The 23991-nt window shown below is 32.6% G+C and overlaps 4 protein-coding genes across 5 annotated transcripts; 3 read left to right on the forward strand and 1 right to left on the reverse strand.

Moving 5' to 3' along the window:
* Positions 1 to 106: 106 nt before the first annotated feature.
* Positions 107 to 3461, forward strand: LOC108468943 (uncharacterized). The gene is made up of 4 exons (XM_017769810.2): positions 107 to 893; positions 2316 to 2480; positions 2582 to 2633; positions 2708 to 3461. Exons 1-4 carry the CDS (start codon positions 637 to 639, stop codon positions 2795 to 2797), a joined length of 564 nt encoding a protein of 187 aa, XP_017625299.1. The 5' UTR covers positions 107 to 636; the 3' UTR covers positions 2798 to 3461.
* Positions 3462 to 4774: 1313 nt separating this feature from the next.
* Positions 4775 to 9242, reverse strand: LOC108468123 (probable ethanolamine kinase). Of its 2 annotated transcripts, none has more exons than XM_053018489.1 (11): positions 8990 to 9242; positions 8009 to 8100; positions 7727 to 7833; positions 7035 to 7140; positions 6641 to 6763; positions 6268 to 6359; positions 5998 to 6082; positions 5806 to 5911; positions 5649 to 5715; positions 5203 to 5252; positions 4775 to 5059 (listed from the first exon to the last, which is right to left on the reverse strand). In XM_053018489.1, exons 1-11 carry the CDS (start codon positions 9145 to 9147, stop codon positions 4873 to 4875), a joined length of 1173 nt encoding a protein of 390 aa, XP_052874449.1. In that variant the 5' UTR covers positions 9148 to 9242; the 3' UTR covers positions 4775 to 4872. The 2 variants fall into 2 exon arrangements, with proteins under 2 accessions (XP_052874449.1, XP_017624469.1); XM_017768980.2 differs by having other exon boundaries at positions 5160 to 5252.
* Positions 9243 to 13693: 4451 nt separating this feature from the next.
* Positions 13694 to 17731, forward strand: LOC108469098 (DEAD-box ATP-dependent RNA helicase 52C-like). Its single transcript, XM_017769987.2, has 6 exons — positions 13694 to 14842; positions 14974 to 15057; positions 15282 to 15524; positions 16264 to 16434; positions 16614 to 16727; positions 16913 to 17731. The coding sequence occupies exons 1-6, from the start codon at positions 14168 to 14170 to the stop codon at positions 17498 to 17500; spliced, it is 1875 nt and encodes a 624-aa protein (XP_017625476.1). The 5' UTR covers positions 13694 to 14167; the 3' UTR covers positions 17501 to 17731.
* A 1037-nt stretch (positions 17732 to 18768) lies between these two features.
* LOC108468101 (uncharacterized) lies at positions 18769 to 20559 on the forward strand. The gene is made up of 5 exons (XM_017768959.2): positions 18769 to 18883; positions 18980 to 19100; positions 19188 to 19291; positions 20070 to 20201; positions 20290 to 20559. Exons 1-5 carry the CDS (start codon positions 18881 to 18883, stop codon positions 20314 to 20316), a joined length of 387 nt encoding a protein of 128 aa, XP_017624448.1. The 5' UTR covers positions 18769 to 18880; the 3' UTR covers positions 20317 to 20559.
* Positions 20560 to 23991: the final 3432 nt, after the last annotated feature.

Here is a 23991-nt window from a genome sequence, read left to right on the forward strand (position 1 = left end):
TTAAAATTAAGATATTAAAAAAGTAAAAAGTTAAATAAATGATTAAAATAGTTATTTTTATTAAATTAGAAAACTAAAAAAATCATTTTTTTTTTCTTTTGTCATCAAAACGACCCACAATTTTACCTAAAAAACCAAAGTATCGTTTTTATTATTATTTATTAGTACACCATTTTTTTTTCTTTTGGCAGTTTCCGCTTTTGTTTTCTTTGGCATTGATGACTAGAATCAGAGGAAACTATTACTTGAGTATTGAAGAGAAGCTGAATCTGTATCTGGGTTTTTGAGATTTTGTGGGGTTTGTCTATCGGCTTGCAGCAAATCTCGATTTTTTCTTTTTTTCTTTTTTTCTTTTTTTTGAAGATTTTTATTGAATTTTATTATATGATTAAAAAAAACTTTAAGTCTTCTGATTTTCTCTCTGGGTTTCTTGAATAATTTCATTTCCCCTCTGGGTTTCTTTTTTTATTCAAATTCCAATTCAATCCAAAAAAAGATTGTGATTTTGACATTTAGAGTAGGGTTTAACAGTAAGATTCCTTATGGAAAAAAAAAATCCAAATTCCATAAAGTGGGGTTCTTTTAATTCTTGAAAAAAGAGGGATTAATCTTGTTTTAGACTGTGATTAAATAAAAATGTCTGGTGGGACACCAGTTGGTGGTGGATACATAAGGCAAAGGCATAGTCAAGGATATGCATCAAGCAATGAAGACCTTGAAGATGATGCTTGTTCAAGGTTACAACCATTTTCACCTTCAATTCCAAGAGCTAAGACTTGGACTGAGGTATTGGAAAATGTGCTTTGGGTTGCTTCAGCATTGTTCATTATCTACTTTGGTGATAGGCACTCCAATTTGATATATCTATTGTTGCATGATGAAAGAATTAGAAGGTAAATTGATTGGATTGAATTGAACTTTTCCTTTGTTTTTTGTGGTTTAAATTAGTCTATTGTTTTTCTTTTAATGTATGGTTTATGAGATTTTGTTGTTGGTTATGTGTGTTTATGAAGGTTGCAGCTTTGTTCTGTATGTTGAATAATTGTTAATATCGTGTTTTTAAATATGTTTTATGGCACTTTACAAGGTCCTTTATTATGTTTGATTTGGTTTCTTCAATGTCAAAGTGCTGGTAAAAGTACCGTAGAGTCGTCGGATTGCATTTTGCTCCTTTTACTCAAAAATACATTAGATCAAAGAGCAAACCGGTCATTCTGCTAAAAATTTCATCAATTTCCATTGTTAAAAACTAGTCCATGTACATCAGAATTATGTATACAAGGGGCAAAATGCAATCTAACTGGGCCTCCATGGTACTTTTACCTCAAAGTGCTTGGAAGATAAGTTACTTGGACTCACTTGGGTGTGAGTGTCGGATGCGGTATAATATCTCTATATCCATGTGTCAGACACAAGTAGAATGAAGAGTCCGAGCAACTTCGCTTGGAGTTTATTGATCTGATTAGAATTGTAAACCACAATGGGGGAAACTATTTGAAAATAAAACCAATAATTTCAATGTCTCAAAGGGCTATTTAGATTGTTGGAAATGGTGGTTCACTTGGTTTAAGTGCTTGAACCTCTAAAATGGTTGAAATACAAGTTGAATAACGCTCCAAGTATCCATTTTAAGTGCTTTGTACTTTGTTGAATGTATGCTTGTTTAGTATTTTCACCATGCATGAATGGTGTTTTATCATATATGTCATTGAATAAAGTCTTATTGTATATGTTAAAACTCTTATCTATATGATTTCTTTGAGATGAAGGCTTTCAGTTGATAATTGCACGATGGATTGATGATATATAGACATCACTTGTTCTGTTTTTATTGATTTATAATAATCCATGTTCTTTCCTTGCGTGTGATGATACCGGGACTCCATGATAGATGTGATTCTAGACAAATTAAAGGGAAATAGATTTTTATCTAGTTTGTTAATATTCTGGTTAGTTTAATTTTACTAGCATCATGCCATCACCGTGTAAGCTGTGCAGCAAATACCGTTCTTAACATTTATCCTGCTATCTCTGATGTTTTTGAATCAAACATGACTGTTTTTTGTGTCTTTCCGATTTATTATGGTTTCTGTAAATTTTGTGATAGCATGATTGTTTTTTATATGCATGCATTCATTACTAAGATGGCTTAACTTTTCCTGATAATGCTGTTGTTACAAGCTGCAACAACGGCTCCATTTGTAGCTTGCCCCAAATGACTATTTTTTCTCATATTCGGTTTAGGGTTTCAGTACTGCATGTATTTATGTATTCACGGGTGTGATTCAACTTAATAGTCTTTAATTCCTCTGCAGAATGCCGTTGTACCTTGGCTTGGTTAGCACCGTATTCAGCGTCGCCATTTTCTTTTACATGAGCATAATAACGTGGAGCGTAAGGAGATTCGATGAGAAGTGGGAGTTGTTAAGCATAAATGCTTTGCCATTTCTTACCTTGCTCGGACTTATCTCGTTTTGCTTGTAAGGGAAACAATTGTATTATTTCTTGATAAGACTTGTTAGGTGGCATAAATACGTCCTTTTTTTTCACGTTTATGCTAACATTTTTTTGTTCCGTACAGGCTCTGCTTTGCTTTATGGCCTATTTGGGGTTTCTTGACCCTTCCTCTTCTGGTACGTTTCACATAATTTATTTTGTTATTTTCACTTGCTGAAACGGCATAATTATGATTTTTGTATTTCTGCAGTTCACGTTGTTTATGGCCGGTTTAGTTGTATACCCTCATATAATGATCGAGACCCTAAGGCAGCAAAATGATTCTTTCCGTATAGATTAAGTGATCCGGTTTAAAGACATAGTACTCATTTACACGAAGATACAATGTAAAAAAATGGATGCTAGCTCCTCAGTTGGTGCCGATGATGAATCAACTTTAATCAGTCCGATTTTACGTTGAAATTGCCTCCTCAATGATGCTTTGATGCAATTTGTTATTGAATCTTAGGATTTTCAAAACACTATGATCAAATACAGAGGCTCCGGTATCGTTTACTTTTGAAGCTGTCGTGTTCATATGGTGATATTGAGACATCATTGAGTGATAGGATAGCATTGTCCTTTACAATGAAGAGTTTGGTTTTCATATTACAGTGTGAATTTATCATTCATTTTCCCTTTGTTGTTTAGTTGTAACTTATTATTCAGATTTTTCGTTATGTATCAATACATATCCGACACCCGGAAAATACCGACATATATGTATCTTACACTTGCCCCGAGTTCAGGTAACATAAATTATCAAAAAGTTACAAACAGATTGAAGATGATTAATTAATGGTGTTCATCTCGCATCGAATGATACATATATGTATGCATATTTATATAAAAATATGCATGTGTATGTATATATGTATTTATGCTCGGTATTAATTATAGGGCTAATTAGGGGAGAGCAATCAAATTGACTTGATCTTCAGTTGAAAAAAATTGTCCAAACTAAATCGATTTTGTTTTGGTGGGTTTTTTCGATTAATCAGCTTTGAGACGGATTTAGGATTATTGGGTTAAATTTACGTGGTTATATATGTACTATATATTATAAAATATAAATATGTTTTAAATAATTTTAAAATAATATAAAATAAGTCTACTTTTTAGGTTGATTTGATTTGAAGATTCAAAAATTAATAACCGAGTTAATCAAGCCAAGATCAAAATCAATCAACCTACCTCATTTGACTGTTTTAAAACGGAATAAATCGATTTTTATTTATTAAAACTGAAAATTGCTCTCCCTAGGACAAACAATGTTTAAGGGGAGGAGCTGCACTACTGCTACAGTTGATCAAATCTACTTGATTTTTAACTCCTCCTATAGTTCAAATTTGACAATAATGATTTTTTAAACCAAAATTATATAACTTAGCACAGGTATCTCATTTATACAATACGGAGCCAGTACCTGTAGGGAATTGAGGCAGCTTATTCACTTGTTCTTTGCTTCTTTAAAAGTGAAAGGAAATACAATCATTTGAGTATGATTTTGCCATGTTAGGGCTTAAGCTAGATTCTTGTACTTGTACTCAAGCTTGAACTCGGGTCAGAGCTCAAAATGAACTGTCGTCAATGATTTGAGCCAATGACTCTTTCTAATGAGCCTTCCTGTTTACATTTTAATGTAATGAATGCTCGAATTAGCAATCGAATGTTAAAGAAATCTGTACTCCAAAATGTCATATTCAGGCCATTGAGCTCAAACAATGAACCTGAGCACAAGTTTTCCGTGGTAAACTCATTAGTTAGACCTGACAATTCCAGACATGATATGGAAAAACACAACATAGATGTAAGAGGACAAATAAACACAACACTTTTGAACATCATTGACTCGAATCTTCGATACCAAGTCTACCAAAAGCATGAATTAGGGTTGGCTCTTCAGTAAGGCTAAACTACTGCTAATGTAATCGACAAGATCAGTCCGGTTGAAATCGAATTAACACAAAGCTGACAATAAACAAATGAACACACCAAGCTTCAATCCCGTTACGCAGAGATGATCAAACAGAATTGCCAACAATTTGTACCAACTTGACTCTAGGAGTTATAATGCTCCGACTCTTCATATCCTTTAAGTATCTGTATCTTACACTTGTGTCTAACATATTTCACGACATAGGTACGGAGATATGACCCTCTGAAATCTAAATACATGAATAAACTTCTGAAAGATATAACAGTATTGGACTTAAAACTCGTATCCTGGTAACATCGTTTGAAACAAATGCTCAACTAAACTAGGATAACCTAGAAATTTGCTTTAGTTCTTTCAATCTTGTCTTCTTGATTTTGTTTCTTATAAATGGATATAAAAGAATTCTGCAATAATACAAACAAATGGAATCGAGGCACTTACTCTACAAATCCATGACATACAGAATTTTTGTTATTAGCGTGTAAACTTACAATCTTATACTGTTCGAGATCCGGATAAGTGAGACTGTGCAAGGGAGAAGCACTTCTCCTTCTGCTTCTTGTATTCGTTGTACCGCCAGAAGAAATAACCAAGATAATCAAAATCAATCGGAGATATCCTTGCCTATGGTTAACAGGAAAAAATATAAAAACGGAAGATGAGACTGAGATATATAGCACGGTTTCTTTGGCTTGAAAAGCATAACTGTGGGAATAAAGATTACCTGGATTAGCCCCCATAAAGCCCAAATTAAGTGTGAAGCTAACCTGAATGTATTTGCCTCGACGTAAAGATCCTCAAGATCTTTTTCTGATACCTGTAATTAACAATGGAGCTTTGAATGTAGAGATTTTTTCAAACCAGAAATGCAGCATATATATATACACACCAAATTAGGTATCTACTATTATCAGGCTACAAGATGAGTCATCTATTATAAACTCAAAGTGTCCTCTGGCAAGTAACGGTGCGATTAGGCTTTGCTTGGTACGATAGATGGTAAAGAGTGCAGATGGAAAATTTATTTATCAAATGGTTATGGTTCATAGCCATTTACATACTTCATACTTCATAGCTTAACCATTAGATTAACAAATATTTCATCCTCACTCCTACTATGGTCATAACAATATATTCTATTTCTGAGGCACTCTTGTGAAACTTGAAACTTATTGTACAAACGATAAATGCACACGGTCAATATACTATTTACCTCATATGGTTTTTCGGGTTGCAAATAATGCCTGAGAAAATGATATTGTTCTTCTTTACTAGGATACCTATGGTAAAACCATTTTCAACAATTAGTAGGTGCCAATCCACACAACTCATCATTGCTGCAAAATAAAACACGAAGAATTGTAGCTTACAAGCTATAGTCACACTCATAGCCTGCATATTCATTGAAGTGATTTCCAATGTCAAAGCCTCTGTAATTGTATGACCCGTACTCAAAGTCTATTATGTAGAGCTTATCTGCACATTGATGAGATAAACGGAAAATTCAACATTCAACAAGATATCGGGACAACTTATAGGTATGCAGAACTATCATTGCATACCTTGTTCGTCGTTAAGCATCAAATTTCCAGAAAGTAAATCATTGTGAGCAAATACTACTGGACCACTGAAAAGCTCTGTCAATTCCTGGTCCATCATCAGGAGACACTCTCATAAACAGGGATAAAGAGCTTGATCTTACAAGAATTAACATATAATCGAAAATCAAACCGAACAGCATGCGAGCAAAAGTTCTCAGAGACAATAAACATGTAATACCTTCCCTTTATCGGCACCAGATGAATAGACTACATGTAAAATGGAAATCTTACCTTCAGCTGTGTAGCTTCCTTATGCACTTCCTTAAACAAAATTGTCTCATATATCCTCTGTTTATCAGGATCTTCAAACCGGAGCGCAGATGCTGCAATAGAAGGCACCAAGCATTAGAGACGCACCATTTCCTGCTAGGTAATAATCTTGAGAAGAAACTAAATGAGCCTCACGTTACTGAAGACCATTGGCAATAGCAGACTCTAATAAGTCAAGACAAACAGTGATCTCTTAAAAGCCAAAACTTGGAAATAAACAAAACAAAGAAGACAGATATTGAAGCCGCTGCAACGGGAAGACAGTCCATATCAATTTTCTTTTAGCGGCAAAAGCTGTTAAACAATACCATGTAGAAGAAGTTGGTTCTCTAACCTTTCTCAAAGAACTTGAACATGTCAACCCATAGCTGAGGTTCTTTAGGACCTGGAATTTCCACTTGATGGAATCGACAAAGCTGCTTAGCGATTTCAGCAGCCAGCTTTGGCTTTCTCATGTCTGCCAAGCAATATGTTAAAATTATATCAGAACAAAGCTTGCAGACCAAACAATAACTGCTATATGAGAATAGGCCAGGTATCAATAATGTTGAAATAAATAAAACAAAAAAAAGTTTCAAAGGAGGCAGTGAACTTTCATAAAGATGCTGGCAGCATGGAACATGAGATTAATATGCTTGAAGGCATAAACCCTCTCCAATTGCTAATATCCAAAGAAGAAAACTTCATATGCAAGTGCTACTCCCACAGGTGAACTCTCTAATTCTTACCCAAAGGAGTTAATGTGCGCGCATTTATAAATGATTGAACCATGCCATTTCCAAAAACTCCAAGCAACTTGGCACCAAATCCTGCAGCTGAAAGGTATTTGATTGCCTACACATTATTAAAGTCAGTGAATTATGAAGTAAAGAATGACACGAAAAAGCTTGACTAGAAAGGTGGCCATAATGAAACCAAAAAGAATTTAGTTAGTAAGTACATCGAGAAGACATACAATACTATTATTTTGAATTTCCGTTGTACTTGAAAATTATATAATTTATCATTGACCCGCCTTAATCATGCGCATGTAAGCAAGTTATTTCTAACAAAATCATAAGCCAACAATTCCTTTGGCTAAATTAGATATTTCTCCACTAGGTCATTGATTTCTAAGGTGACCAAAACATTCTTGAAGAAGATTCAGCCCCCGGAAACATAACACTAAATGCAAGATTTTAGCAATTTGAAGGTTATACTGTTGCTTTGCCTCATCTTTTCCTTTTTCTTTAAGTACAAGGATATGCCCTCTAATGTTATTATAAATACATGAGAAAAAGAACACTCATGTCAGATACAAATCCATACTGTATACTCACACTCGAGTCAAAATAACATAGTATTATACACACAATATCCTTAAGCTAAAATGTGCAATTTTTACCAAAGGCAATTAGTAGCCAAAAGCAAAGGGAAATACCTGTAACTCACGTTCACGGTCAATGACATATTCTGTGTTAGGTCCATATAATCTAACAGTTACAGCCACATTATCTCCACTTTCTTCCTTCACAGACACCTTTAGCACTGCATTAAATTAAATTAAACTATTCACTCTTAGGCTATAAATTACCACAAAGTCAATCAAACACATCAAGCAGGAAATTGAGTTGAGAAACACAGATCTCTGCTAATAAATTAACTATCTAACAAACTTATCTACATATATATAAGAAACATCAAAAAAAGTGAAAGTGCTAACGGAGATTTGTGATGCCACCGGATACAGTCTCGACAGAGAAGCAAGAATCATCCAACTTCGCCCATTTCCTAAACAGATCCTTACACAGCTCGCTGCAAGAATGCATTAACCAGAAAAAGTAAGACTCAAATAATAACAATAATAATCATGATGATGAATGCGGAACTTATGACGTCATTCTATAGCTTTAAAAAAACAAAGAAATGAAAATCAAATGCTACGATAAGCTTAACAGATAGTTCGAACTTCGAAATGGAAAAAAATAACAGAGAAACAAAAATTTGAAGATGTGCCATGTAAAGAAATGAAATCAACTGCTACGATAAGCTTAACTAAGAGTTCAAAATGAAAATGAAAAAAAAAACAGAGAAACAAAAATTTGAAGATGCGCCATGTAAAGAAATGAAATCAACTGCTACGATAAGCTAAACTAAGAGTTCAAAATGAAAATGAAAAAACAAACAGAGAAACAAAAATTTGAAGATCCGCCATATTAAGAAATGAAAATTAAATGCTTCGATAAGCTTAAGTAAGTGTTCGAAGTGAAAATTTCAAAAAAAAAAAGAAAGAGAGAAATAAAAAAAAAATTGAAGATCCGACATATAAAGAAATGAAAATCAAATGCTACGATAAGCTCAACTAAGAGTTCGAAATGAAAATTAAGAAAGAAAAATTTGATGATCCGCCATATAAATGAAAATCAAATGCTACGATAAGCTTAACTAAGAGTTCGAAATAAAAATTTAAAAAAAAAAGCAAAGAAATAAAAAAATTTGAAGATCCGCCATGTAAAGAAATGAAAGTCAAATGCTACGATAGGCTTAACTAAGTGTTCGAAGTGAAAATTTCAAAAATAAATAAATAACTGAAGATTCGGCCGATAAAGAAATGAAAATCAAATCCTACGATAAGCTTAACTAAGATCTCGAAATGAAATTTTTTTTAAAAAAAACAGAGGAGAAAAGAGAAGAGAAGACGAACATGATGCGAGGGGACATAAGGGGGAAAGGAAGTGCTGTATCAACAGAGAGAGAAGAGTGAGGGATTGAATCATCGATGGTCGAATTACTGTTTACTTTGGCGCAGTCGTTGTTGTTGTCGTTGATGATTTGCTTAGCTTTGTTTGCTTCTACATCCATGGTGGCCCAGATGTTTTTTCGTTGCTGCCATTGGCGTGAGTTTCTTAAAAGATTTATATATTGAAAAGCTATGCTTTTGGGTAATATTCGAAAGAAGCCACTTTCTATTTTTCGTGAGGGTGCTAATTAATTCATAATCCAATCTACCACTTTTGTGGAATATTTTAGGCTTAATTAGTAAAAAATCCTCGTAAAATTTTTATATTTTTTATAATTTTTAAGGTTTAAATGCTGAAATTTTGTAAAAATAATTAAAAACTAATTAAATTTTAATTTTTATAATAAAAATATAATTTTACTATTTAAATAATCTATATCTTTATTATTAATTGCTCAATTATAAGAACTTTCGATTTCATTCTAAGTCGAAGTCATATTTATCTTGTTCATCATACCAATTATTGATATCGAAAAGTGATGTGAAAATCAGAGTTAATTTTAATTTGTTTGGGCATAGAGTTGTAAAATATATATGTAGGGATTAAGCTAGAAGGAGAGAGGAGCAATGAATTCGGTAAAAATAAGTTTGGGGCTTAAAGAAAGTATGTGTTAGTGAGATAGATAGTCACTTGCTCAAGGCACGAGAATATAAATATGTGTTGACCTCTCTTGTCACATGTCATCTCATGATAGATTAATTCATCACTCATTAATTTTTTATTAGATTGATAACGTAATATGAATTAAATAAATTGTAATATATAGATGATAAATAATAAATATATCGTTGGTGTAACCTATTTATTAAGAACGGTTGGCTTGTATGTTCCATATGATTTGTTGGAACAACACTCGTGACGGAAGAGACATGCTCGATGGAGTTAGATTGTTGCAGTGCTTTGGCAAGGGTGTCCTAGTAGCATAGCATATATATCATATATGTTTAACAAGGAGTTATTATTAAAATTTATATAAATATAAAACACTTTTAACATATTTATGAGGTAGAAAATTACGTAATTACGATATGGATATGGATAGATATTTTAAGTTTCTAGCTACAGAATTAAATAAGGGTAAATTCTATAGAAGGTCACTAAACTATTAGTGAGTTTATGTTTTAGTCACTTAACACTAAATTATTCAAAAGTTTTCATTTAAGTCATTGGACCGTTATACTCATTGTTATATGGTCTTTTTCGTCCACACTGTTTGCATCAATGAAAGTTCTTTCCCCTATTTTTTTTTCTAAATTTAGGTTTTTTTTTCTTTTTCATAAAATAACTTTAAATGTCATGAATCTGCGAATCAAAATTCAAACAAAATTTTATCCAATCTGGGACACTGATCGTCACATTGACTTAGATCTAAGGTATGTTATTCTACTTATCAATAGATATTAATCCACCATACCAATCGTTATATCATCGCTTAGAACTTGCTAACTAAACTAAAGAAAACCTCGTAACAGTCCAATGATTTAAATAAAAACTATTGAACAGTTCATTGATCATTTTATTATTTTTTAAGTTAATTAACCAAAACGTAAAATTTACTAATAATTTAATAATATTGGATATAATTAATAATTTATATATTATCTCATTCACTGATTTCATGATTGGATATATTAATCTTTTAAGTCAAAAACTCTAAAATTAATTGATTCACTAATGATACAAATTAAATGAATCGACAATTTATCCCATTAAATTAAAACTATATTTTTAATTTTACAATTTTTTAATAATTATTTATTTTAAATTCAACAAATCAATCGAATTGAAATTCAATAATCTAATTCATTCAAGTGGGTAGCTGTGAATGTGCTATGGCAATTGGCATATTGATAGTAGTAAAATTTTCAACTTATTTTTATTTATTGTTTTGATTTTTTTTTAAGAAAAAGGTTTTCAGGTCATTTTCATACTTCTTTTCAACTACCCATTTTTAGATTACATATTATGGCATGAAATTATTACATACCTTATAAGGCACGATTGATTAAATAACATAAATATTATATAAATAAAATAATTAAAATTTGTATCACGTTTTATTTTATATATGGATTTTTATTTAATCAATTTAACTTGTAAAATAATTTAAATCGGAATTAAATATTTTAAAATGATTTATCTATTAAGTTTTAGTACGAATAGCATGGGCATTATTGTCAATACAAGAGGACGTGGGTTTGATGCGTATTATCTTCCTATTTATAGGTTGAGGAGGGATTATGGGTTGTTCTAAACATTGTATAAAAAAAACAGATATAATCGGAACTTATAACGAGATTTTTAAAATAATTTTGGAGTTAAATAAATATTAAAATAACAAAATACAACCTTTACTAATGTAAAAGTAATAACTATTTAAAGATTTCATTATAATAGAATCTTATGAGATTTTTAAAATTTAAGGATTGAAATAAAAATGAGAAGAAGAAATATTAATTCACCGTTGATCATGTCATAAAAATTTTGCATAGAGAAATGTGATTTTACCTTTTAATTAATTTAACCAATTTTAATACTAAATGTGAGAAATTAATTTTCGGGGAAAAACAACACATCCAGTCATTGATTTAACAGGTTTCAGGTCACTAACATGATTTTCTAGTTTCTGATATGGCTTGATCAAGCGACTATATTCTCCTCGTTGTTATCTTTCAACCGCAGTTGTTGATTTTAAATTGATCCCATGATATCCTACTATAATAAGATATTGCATTTGACGAAACTTGCTTTTGTGTTGCTTTTAAACATGTAATTTTTTAGTAGGACCTATGTACCTTTATGTCTGTTAATGGTATAGGACGAATAATTATTTTAAAAATTATAGTTGTCTCTTTTAACAATGTCATCACTAAAATTTAAATTTAAATTCTCCCATTAAAAGTGTAATGTGTTATCCCATTGCACCCAAAGACTTGTTATGCAATTTAAACATGAATAAACATGATTGATAATTTTAATTAATTCTACTATTAATCCCTGTACTATAATAAGTTATGAATTTAATCATTTTAATTTTTATATTTTTAAAATTTTAGATTTCAATTTCAACCTATTGAATACATTAGTTGCTATATAATCCTTTTAACAACCTATCAATAACTTGGAAAAAAACTATATTCTACAAGTTGAATTAATTGCTAACTTCAAATAAAACACTAATTGAGTGAAATATTTTATTGATTTTCAATTATTTTAGGAGAAAATTTTTGCATTTAATCCTTATTTTAATAGATAAAATAAAATTTAATAGTGTAAAAATTCTAAAATTTTTCAAAAAGAAAAATTAAATCTCTATTTTTTTACTCAATTGGGTATTTAAACTTTTAAAATACATAAAAAGACCCTCAAATTAAAAAAAACAATTAAGCCATTTTTTATGCAATTGGGTATTTGAACTTTTAAAATACATCAAAAAGCCCTTCGATTGTTAAATTTAATAGTTGACCTTTAAAGTTAACTTTGTCTTTAATATTTTCAATTAAAATCATTACGTGTCACAACTACGACATGACATAAGACAAAAAATGATAAAAATAGAAATCAATAAAAGTTATAAAAGTTATTAAATTTTAATAAAAATATAAAAATATTAAAATTTTATTAAAATTATAAAATATAAAAAAGTCATAAAAATTGTAAAATTTTATAAAATAGTAAAAAATTATAAATTGCATCAAAAGATTCTTTAATTATTAACTTTAACCTGACCGTTAAAGTTAACGACCCCTAGTTTTTTTTAGTTAAAGCTATCACATGTCGCAACACAACGTGACATGTGGCGAAAAATGGTAATAAAATTAAAATCAATAAAATTTATAGAAAAATTATAGAATGTTTCTTTTGGTATGATAATTTTATAAATTTTTACTATTTTATAATTTTTCTATTTTTTTCTAATTTTAATATTTTATTAAAACATAATAACTTTTATAACTTTTATTAATTTTTTATCATTTTTACTATATTTCATGTCGTTATTGTGACATGTGGTGGCTTTAATTGAAAAAATTAAGGGCGGTTAACTTCAATAGTCAAAGGGCCTTTTTGATGCATTTTGATAGTTTAAGTACCCAATTGAGTGAAAAAAAAGTAGGAGCTTAGTTATTTTTTTTAAAAAAGTTTGAAGGCTTTTTTGATGCATTTTAAAAGTTCAAGATCCTAATTAAGTGAAAAAAATTAGAGGCTTAATTTTTTTAAAAAAGTTTGACAGTTTTTTACACTCTTCAGCCTAAAAAAAGAAAACAAAAGTTTGGCAATTATCAACCAATATGATATTGAAATGCAAATAACTGCACAATAGAAGGACCAAAATCAAACTTATACCGTTGTAAATGAAAAAAAAACACAAATAAGCAATTATCATTTATTAATCAATACATCTCGAAAAGCAAATAACTGCCTAAAAGAGGGATCAAAATAAAAATTATATATTCTTAAATGAAAAGAACAAAAATTGGCAATTAACAACCAACGAGATCTCGAAATGAAAATAACTGCATAGTTTAGGGACCACAATTAAAATTATACCTTTTAAATGAAATGAACAGTAATCAACAATACCTCGAAACGTGGATAGCCTCCATAGATATTTCATTTCACCAAAAAAAAAAAAAAAAGCTTACACTTTTCGCGTTCTTCTCTCCCTCCCCTTTCTATAAACCCCTCCTCTGTTCCTTTTCATCTCCCACGTAACCCCTTCTTCACATGGAAATGAAACGTTTATAAAAGTAATGATAACCCTTCCTTTCACTGTTCTCGTAAATCCGCCATTTTTTCCACCTTCAGTACCCTTAAAAATAGCGGACAGTGGGGAGAGAGTTAACAGAGAGTTTCATTAGAGTTTCTTTACAGTGTTTTTTTTTTTCATTTGTTTCCATTGTTGGGAAAGAAACAAATAAAGAAAACCAGAGCTAACTTCTTGTTTTTCATATATAAATCAAGATACCCTTTTCGTTTCATCATGTTTCTCTGCGTTTAAATTGCTTTCATGGGTGTTTTTTAGTTTTTGGGGTTTTTTTGGGTTTCTTTTAAGCTAGGTGAAGGTGAAAACGAAAAAAAGGATGACTCGGAATGGTGTGTTTACTGAGTCAACTTGGAAACCGACTCGCCCAACTAGACCAAGGTACCTTCCTCCCCATTTGAGACCTCAAAATGACAATGCTGGCTTTCTTGACAATGCTACCCGTACCCCTGAGTTAACTCGCTCACGTTTTAACTCTCACCAACCCGCTCGTTCCACCCGCTGTCGAGGCCGTGGCCGTGGACCACGGTTCGCCGGTCGCCGGAACCTGAACTGGGAAGATGAAAAGTTCGACGAGCTTGAAGTTATTGACGACGCGTTAGAAGGAACAAACGAGACTAACAACAACTTGGAAGCCTACGAGGACATTCCGGTACAAGCGAGCGGCGACAACATACCGCCGCCGGTGGCGACATTTGCGGAAATCGGTTTGGGGGATGGTTTGAAGAAAAATATAAGGAGGTGCAATTACCTGAAGCCAACGCCAATACAACGCTACGCTATACCCATAGCGGTAGCCGGTCGGGACTTGATGGCTTGTGCTCAAACAGGATCAGGCAAAACGGCTGCCTTCTGTTTTCCCATCATTTCTGGGGTTTTAAAGGACCCATCCTTGGTTTCCGGTCATGGTGATGGTGGTGGCGTTGGCGGAAGTGCGGCGGTGGCGTGTCCCCTTGCCCTTATTTTAGCTCCTACCAGAGAGTTGTCTTGTCAGGTGAGATCTTTGCTTTTATTTTTTTCTTACTTGGAGTTGGTGAAAATATTATATTATTTTTATTATGAAGAAATAATATTGCCTTTCTTTAATCATTTGTTTATTTTTATTTTTTAATGGTGTGTTATTAGATATTCGAAGAGGCAAAGAAATTTGCTTATATGACTGGTGTTAAAATCTCTGTTGCATATGGAGGGACTCCTATTTATCAGCAGGTATTCTTTATATACACATGTATACATACTTCCATGCATGCACATATATAGGTAAATTTAACATCGTAAACTGAGTAATATAGATAAAGAAAAAGGGGATTTGGGTGCTTTTTTCTTTGAGTCTTGATTATTATTCATTTTCATCAATTTGGTTCAATCATTCTGTATGATCTGATATGCAATGGCCACAATATTGGTGTTTTTTTTTTTTTTTGGTTCTTCAGTTGAGAAGCTTAGAAAAAGGTGTTGATATACTGGTTGCTACACCTGGCCGGCTGGTGGATATGATTGAGAGAGCAAGGGTTTCACTTGGGATGATAAAATATTTAGCTTTAGATGAGGCAGATAGAATGTTGGATATGGGGTTTGAGCCTCAGATTCGTAAGATTGTTGAGCAAATGGACATGCCTCCACCTGGAACAAGGCAAACTATGCTTTTCAGTGCTACATTTCCAGATGATATACAGGTTTCAATTCTATGCCTCTATTTGCTTTTCATTGGATATCGGAATATGACCATTGAACACCTTCTAAATATATAAAAATCTTGAAAAAACTTGAACAAATCCATGTCTGATGCACTCGAGTCCATGTAGCATAGTTGATACATGGTAATCTTGATGTATGAAGTGTCAGTGTTTGAACCTATATCCAGATGTGGGTTTAGGGAAATGGTCCTTGAATTAAGAACATATCCGTGTTTGATGCATCCAAGTCCATGTAACTTGAAAAAATTGGACACACCTGTGTCTAATGCACTCGAGTCCATGTAACATGGTTGATACGTGGTAATCTTGATGTATGAAGTATCCATGTTTGAAGTATATCCAGATTTGAGTACGGGGAGATATGGTCCTTGAATTAAAAACCTCCAAGTTGAATATATTCATGTTTGTTGCATCAAAGTTCAAGTATGCATGTTGCACAAGAGTCCATGTAACATAATGGATACATACATGGTAATCTTGAAGTACGAAGTATACATGTTTGAAGCATATCTTGATGTGAGTAAGAGGATATGTCTTTGAATTAAGGCCTTCCTAGTTGAACATACTCGTATTCGGTGCATCCAAGTAACCTAGCTGAAGTATCCATGCTTGATGCATATAATCCTTGAAGACTCTCCAAATACATAGAAATCTTGAAAAAAAACTTGAACATACTCGTGTTTGGCACAATTGTTTTCATGCAACCTTTGTTTTGCAGAGACTTGCTTCCGATTTCCTTTCGGACTATATATTTTTGGCTGTTGGAAGGGTTGGTTCCAGCACTGATTTGATTGTCCAGAGAGTTGAATTAGTTCAAGAAATGGACAAAAGAAGCCATCTTTTGGATCTTCTTCGTTCTCAAAGGTCCAATGCAACTCCCCATAGCAAGGTAATGCCAGCTGCCATTACGATGTTCATTATGTTATATTAAGTTGAATGTCACCATCATATGGGAGCCTCATCATCACCGGTATTCTCGGGGTCCTGACGGATACCCTTCTGCAGACCAATGCATTCATTTATGTTTAAACATGTTGATAAAGAGATTCTTTTTTTAATGTTTTGCAGCATGCTTTAACTCTTGTTTTCGTGGAGACAAAGAGAGGCGCAAATGAATTGGAACGTTGGTTATCGAGGAACGGTTTTCCAGCCATTGCAATGCATGGTGACAAAGTGCAGATGGTTAGCTTCATACCTTATTTCCTACCTTTCTTAATATGCCTAATTATATTATGCATATTTCTAGGTGTGTATCTCTATATTCATGTCCAGATATGGCATCGGATTAATGTTGTCAGAGATGGGTATTTCAAGAAAAATGAAAAGTTGGTGTAAACGTAACATGTATTTATCTTTCAAATTTGTAGGAAAGAGAGCAAGCTCTGAGATCTTTCAAAAGTGGTGCTACTCCAATACTAGTTGCTACTGATGTTGCTTCACGTGGACTTGACATCCCTCATGTTGCACACGTTATTAACTTTGACATGCCGAAAAACATAGATGATTACGTGCATCGGATAGGTCGGACCGGCCGTGCCGGGAAATGCGGACTGGCTACCGCGTTCTTCAGCGACAAGAACATGCCTCTAGCAAAGTCATTGACTGAATTAATGAAGGAGTCAAACCAGGAAGTTCCATCTTGGCTAGTCCAACATGCTGAGAATCACTCTGCCAGCGGTTGGGTTAGACACAGTGGACCCGATTTTGGTGGCTACGACTTCCGAAGAGGCACAGCATCTTCAAGCAATTACAATGATACTTATGCTGTTCCTGCCATTGATGGTTACCATGCTGCTGCAAGTGTCAATGATCAACCTTTTCTTAGCAGTGGCAACTTTTACTCCGATCCTTCTGTCAAAACCGGTAATGTCGATTATCTCTACACTGATGCCGCCGCCGCTCCATACGAATATGCGTACGGTTACGGATCGGTTATTGCCAGTGGCTGGGACTAGATTTGAACATCCCTCCAAAGTTTATGGTTTAGAGATTGGGGCATAAACATGAATTAGAAAACTGTTTTGGTTGATTTTCCAGGGAAATATGCAATATATAATCTTTACCAGATTTTGGTTGCTTTTGGAGTTTTTGGGATATTAAAAAAAAATTCAAAATCTGTGTATTTTGATCTGATAAACTTGCTGTAATCAGATTTTAGACCCTTATGAAATTTTAGCATATTCCAATCGAGTCTTTCAGGGCTTTGTTAATTTGTTAATTTTTGCATGTACCTCACGAACCGGCCCTAAATCACCAGCCAGCCCTCGACCTCATGATTGACGACTTGACCTCCTTGGTTACATCACAAGCCCACTACATGCTCTCACTCTCTACCTCGTTAACAACCAGGTGAGCATCCACCATGGGCACTTTTGACAAACACTAGGCATTTGTCATCCATAGATTGCACTTACTAAATTAGATCTCTCTGACATGACAAATGGTGGATTCAAAAATACTACTTAAGGTTAGAGACGAATTAGAAAATTTTAGGGGCAGAAATTAAATTATATATTTTTATGAAAGTAAAAATATAATTTTATCGTTTTAATAATTACATTTTATAATTTTCAAAGGATAAAATTAAATTTTTTATTATTTATGAGGAGGTAAAGTATAATTTTATCATTACTAATTTAAAATTTTATAAATTATAAAGGGTTTAAATGAAATTTTTTATTTTAAAAGAGTTAAGGTTCTTACCAACCCCTTTAAATCTGTCCCTAATAACAACTAATATCTAAGAGGAAGAGACATTATTAGATCAACTGAACTCTAGAAAGTGCGAAGCCAATAATAAAATAACATGTCACATGTCATGCCTTAGAAAAGGCCGACGGTGTTGTGTATAAGATAACTCAGGACATAGGACTAGATCTCTCTCTCTCATCCACCATTTTCAGCCTCTTTAACTCTACCCATCGAATAAATCATCTCAAATCACTACAGTCTCCATCTTCTATCAATAATATTTAAAATTAAAAATATTATATTAAATTAAAAATCGAATTAAGAATTTTAATAACCCACAACCCACCTTAATCATAATCAAGACAATAACCAATTAAACCAATAAAATGGAGTTAACCGAACACATATTGGTTATAACCAATTTCTTCTTACCCTAAATGTGGACAAATCTAATTTGGGCTTTTAGTTCAGACCCAATCCAAAGAAAAAATGCGGGTCAGATCCATGGGCATAAACCATGTAAACCGACCCGACTCACACACCTTATAAAATCATGTCGGTCATCTTTGCATTAACTTACTCTCTTAAACCCTAAATCTTATTACCTCTAAAAGAAAACCCTAGCCGTCTCTCATAAACCAAAAATGGTACTTCGTTTTCTCTCTCAATTCGGTTAATGTTTGCTAACCCAAAATGATATTTATTCTTTGCATTAACCCAAATTGGCGTCTTATTTTTTGCAGACTGGAGAACCAGTGAACCCCAAAGCATACCCTTTAGCAGATGCTCAATTAACGACGACGATTTTGGATCTCGTTCAACAAGCTGCTAACTACAAGCAGCTCAAAAAGGGAGCTAATGAAGGTTTGGAACGATACCCATTTTTCCTTTTTTTGTGGTTTTTCTGGTTCTGTTCTGATACGGGGGTTTCTTTATTTTGTTGGGTTTCAGCTACTAAGACACTTAATAGAGGTATATCGGAGTTTGTTGTCATGGCTGCCGATACTGAGCCTCTTGAGATTCTTTTGCATCTTCCTTTGCTTGCTGAAGATAAGGTAAATTAGTTTTATGGGATTTATTTATGATATTTTTGTTTATTTTCTTGGTATGTAATGTATACAGTATAGTATGATAGTAGAAGGTAGCTAAAGGTTTGTGCATAAAACTATATGAAATAACAGGAGCTTGAACATTTTTGGAGCCTACCTTTGCTTGTTTCATGTTTATGGTTGACATGCTAATGGTTGTATAATGTTTTGTTGTGTTTATTGAGTTAATTACTGGAACCGGTCTTGCAAATTATGTAACTTTGAGAGGTTTTTTGACAAATAGTTTGATTGCTTCAAGTTAGTAATGTCCCTAGCTATGGATTTGGAACTTTGATTCTTCTGCAAAAGCATGAGCCAATATAGGCTGAGTAATCAGTGAGTATATATATATTCATATGTATCCAATATGGGTATATTCAATTTATTTCAAGTTTTTCATGTATTTGGATGGATTTTTGGAAGATCATATACCCGTACTCATGTTTGGATATGCATTGGAAATGAGTGTTGAACAAGGGTATTTCAAGAAAAAATGAAGAGTCAATGACATAGGAATTTAACAAAAGATTATTGCACTCTATGTTTTATATGACATGTTTTCCATTCTTGAGCTATGAAGCATTCCTATGATATTTTGATGGTTCATATAGCTCATTATAAAGTTTATTATGGAAACAAACATAGACTGCCATGACTTTGATTCCTTTCGATGGAGGAAAAATTATTTTCCAATGGCTTTTGCTTAAAGATTACAATGATAACCTCCGTGTTTGAACTTCTGCAGAATGTCCCATATGTATTTGTTCCCTCAAAGCAAGCACTTGGCCGAGCATGCGGTGTCACAAGACCTGTAATCGCATGCTCCGTCACATCAAATGAAGGAAGCCAGTTGAAATCGCAAATACAACAGCTCAAGGTATACTTTCCTTTCCGAAACAAATTTCTTCCATTATAAAACTCATGGCTGTTTGCATTTGCTTATATTCTTCATTTGTGAAATGCAGGATGCCATTGAGAAGCTCCTAATCTAAAGATATTACGTAACTCGTATTCGGTGTGATGGGCCTCTTGGAATGTGGTGGTCGCTCCTTTAGAGGCTTTGACTGATTAAGTCGTGCCACTATCGAGCCGCTGTTTTAGTATTCGACCTTAAAAAAATGTCGTTGTTGTGTCCTATTAGGTTTTCTTATGAACTGAGGAAAAAAGGATAATCTTGAATTGATCTTTTAGCACATCTTAGTATCAATGAAGTTTTAATCGATGTTTTAACATAACTTGTTAATATGTTGTATTAGTGCTGTTACAGGTTCATAGTATTGTCCCTTAATTGCAAAGCTCTCCTACCATAACCAATCATAAGTCAACCTGGTGATAGTAGAGAGAAGTGCAAGAGTCGACCTATGGAAGGATGGTCCATGGGTTCATTACAAACGTGGTAGTGAAGGCAATAATACCCCAAAGGTTATTGCCAATGCTAACTAGTTGCAAAGCCTGTAGTCTGTCCTATACAAAATTCACTAGTCACTATTGTTATTGCCATAAACAATAGATAAGGTAGATAAGAAAATGCGATAGATTCATTAGAATCCACAAAATGGGTGGGCGGCTAGTTAGAGACATCATAATCAACATCAATATTAACAATCTGCCGATTTATTATGGTCAAATTCGTCCGGTAAAGTACCATGAAGGTAAGTCATATTAAATTTTATTTTATTTTACTTAAAAAAAATATTTTACTTAAAAAAAAGAGTAAATTTGTCAGTACATGTTAAATCAAATAGTAAATTGATTTTTTTGTTAATTTTTATTATCTCTTTTACTGTTAAATGTGGTTGATAAAATAGTTAGATAGTTGCATGATGTATACCTTATTTTGGCGTATAAAATTAATTTTAAAGAATAAAAATAGAATTTTTAATAGAAGAATTAATTAGCTCTTTAATTTAACTTATATTGATTAATTTATTATTTTTTAAATAAAGATAAAATATGAACCAAATTTTAGTACAAGGGTTTTATAGTACTTTATCATGTGCAAACTTGTGTTCTAAAAAGTAACATTATGTTCTCTAACTCTAGTTTCCAATAGTCCTATGATTTTCACCTATAATTTGTTAACCCCTCTTTACATTCTTTCTTTATTTGTTTATTATTTAAGGGATCATTTAGACCCCTTGTGCTCCATAAAATGATGATCTTGGAACTTCAGAAGGGGCGATAGCGGGAATCGAACCCGCGTCTTCTCCTTGGCAAAGAGAAATTTTACCATTCGACTATATCCGCATTTTCGTTCTTGATTCTTGATACGAAAGAATATTTGGTCGAGCTAGGATGAGATACTTTCTTCATTCAGGCGATTTTATCAAATTCCACTACTAAACCAATTAACAATCGAAATTATATAACAATTCAAATGCTTATCAATTAATCAAATTACAAGTTATTAGCAATTAATATTAATTTATATTATTTGTTATTAATATTAAGAATATTAAGTAATTAATAATATTTATATTATTATATTAATATATTTCGATTTATAAATCTATATTTCTATATTATTGATTTTATTATTCTATCTATTATTATATTATCTATATTGTTTATTATTAAAGGGATCATTTAGACCCCTTGTGCTCCATAAAATGATGATCTTGGAACTTCAGAAGGGGTGGTACTGCCTTTCTCGCTCGACTTTCTTTCACCCTCTAGCCCTTAGCCTTTTGGTTCAGCTGTGCCATCAGTTTTTATACATCCCTTGGTGCAAGTCTTTTCTTTCTAGAGTAATCCTCTATGCTTGTAATCTTACACGACTAAGAGTTCGGTACCTCAAATCTATTGAAGCTCATTTGTACAACCATATTGTTCCTTTTCTTCTATATAAGGCCTAGTTTCGTTCTCAACACATCGGATGCCATTTCCTCAGAACTATTATTAGTGTATGAACTTGAAACAATGGGATTACAAGCTAAGGATGGAAAGACACTCCCCTTATTTAGAATGATTGTCCTTAAAAAAACCAACTAGGATTAAGCAATTGGATAGCATTCTGACCCGAGCTTGGCCTTCAGATGGCCCCATTGAGTACATTTTCATCTTTGAGAAGGAAGATGACAAACTCCTTGTCGTGAATCAAGGACCCTGCTCCACAATAGATAGCCCCTTGATAATCAAAGACTAGCCAATTCAAGCCACCTTTAAAGAAGCAATTTTCTCCATTGCCTAATTGATACATATCGAGGAGACAAGGCTAACACCTTTTGGGAGGGAAGATGAAAAACAAGGTTGAACTCAAAGTTGAAGAGCCCCCGTGGGCTGACTTTAAACTAAAAGGAAAGATCTTGATGATTTCGGCTTTCATGTCAAGTACAAGAGACTGCTAATCGTGTGACATGTTAGGCAAGTTTAGCAACTCTGATAGAGAATGCTCATTCAAGGAGAAACTCTAAAATATCACCTTTATGGCCCATGGATTCGAGATAGCTCTATATTTTAATTCGTGAAATACTTTGCAATAGAAAAAATTCATTGCCTCAAGGCAAGAACCCTTATGCCACTCGAGTTATTAAATTTAAATTCAAAATATTCAAATTTGACTCATTCAATAACTTAAACTATTTGATTTGATAATAATTATTTAAATTTAAAGGTCGAGAGTTAACTTTGTGCGCGTTAAAATCTCATTTACATTTAGAGTTGAAAATTTGAATTTAAATATTTTGAAAAAAAATTGTATAATAACATAATTTTTATAAAAAAAAAAAGTTGAAGACAAGGACGTGGTTGCTAGAGATGAAACCTAAATCTTTATACATCACAACATCAAAATTTGAAAACTTTTTAAATATTTAAAGTTATTGCAATGTGTTTAAATGCCCATTTTCTCAATTACTACGACAAAATGACTTCCTCATATTTAGAATAATGTCAATTTATTGAATCGTATCTTTGGATTAAGTTGATATCATGAAGTGAATCAAGTCCATAAATGAAAATCACGTCACTTGAAGGAACTTATTTTGAAGGTCGAATCAGATCACTTATATTGAACCCCTTGAATTAAGGAAGTTAGATTGGATCGAAACATTGAAGACTTATCTACTAACAGTCCATTTTACTTTGGTTGTTAATAAAATATTGTTTCCAACTATTTTAGTCGTTGTTTATTATATTAATTAAGAGGATTGTATAGGCTGTTGTACTGGTTAATTAAGAGAACTTGTATGTTAAAGTGATGAGCGTTATTTGTGAGAGTGCATTTGAGATTATAAAAGTTGTGTCACGGTTTCATAAATTAAGTTCTTGGGGAGAGAATTTAGTAGTGAGTAATTTAATCTTCGAAAGTTTCGAAAGCACAAGAGTGAGGAATCATCACTGGGGTGTTTTAGGTTTAGGTTCATTAGTTGTAATTGTTTGAAGATAATGGATTCTTCTTATTAAGTTAAGCTTGATAGTTTCAAATGGGGAGAAACGTATACTATTAAATATGAACTTTATCATATTGATTTCAATAACCTCATTCGTTCACGCAAGAAATCTGCTAAATAATACTATTATTTTATTAATGGTATAAAACAATAAAGACTTAAAAGATAATAGTCACTCCCTAACTTATAAATAGGAGGAAAATGAGCTTTAACGTATTTGAACCCATGTTCTATTTTATTAACAATAATACCTATATCAATTGAGCTAAGACACAA

Source organism: Gossypium arboreum, chromosome 8 (assembly GCF_025698485.1).
Source record: "Gossypium arboreum isolate Shixiya-1 chromosome 8, ASM2569848v2, whole genome shotgun sequence".
Classification (NCBI taxonomy): domain Eukaryota; kingdom Viridiplantae; phylum Streptophyta; class Magnoliopsida; order Malvales; family Malvaceae; genus Gossypium; species Gossypium arboreum.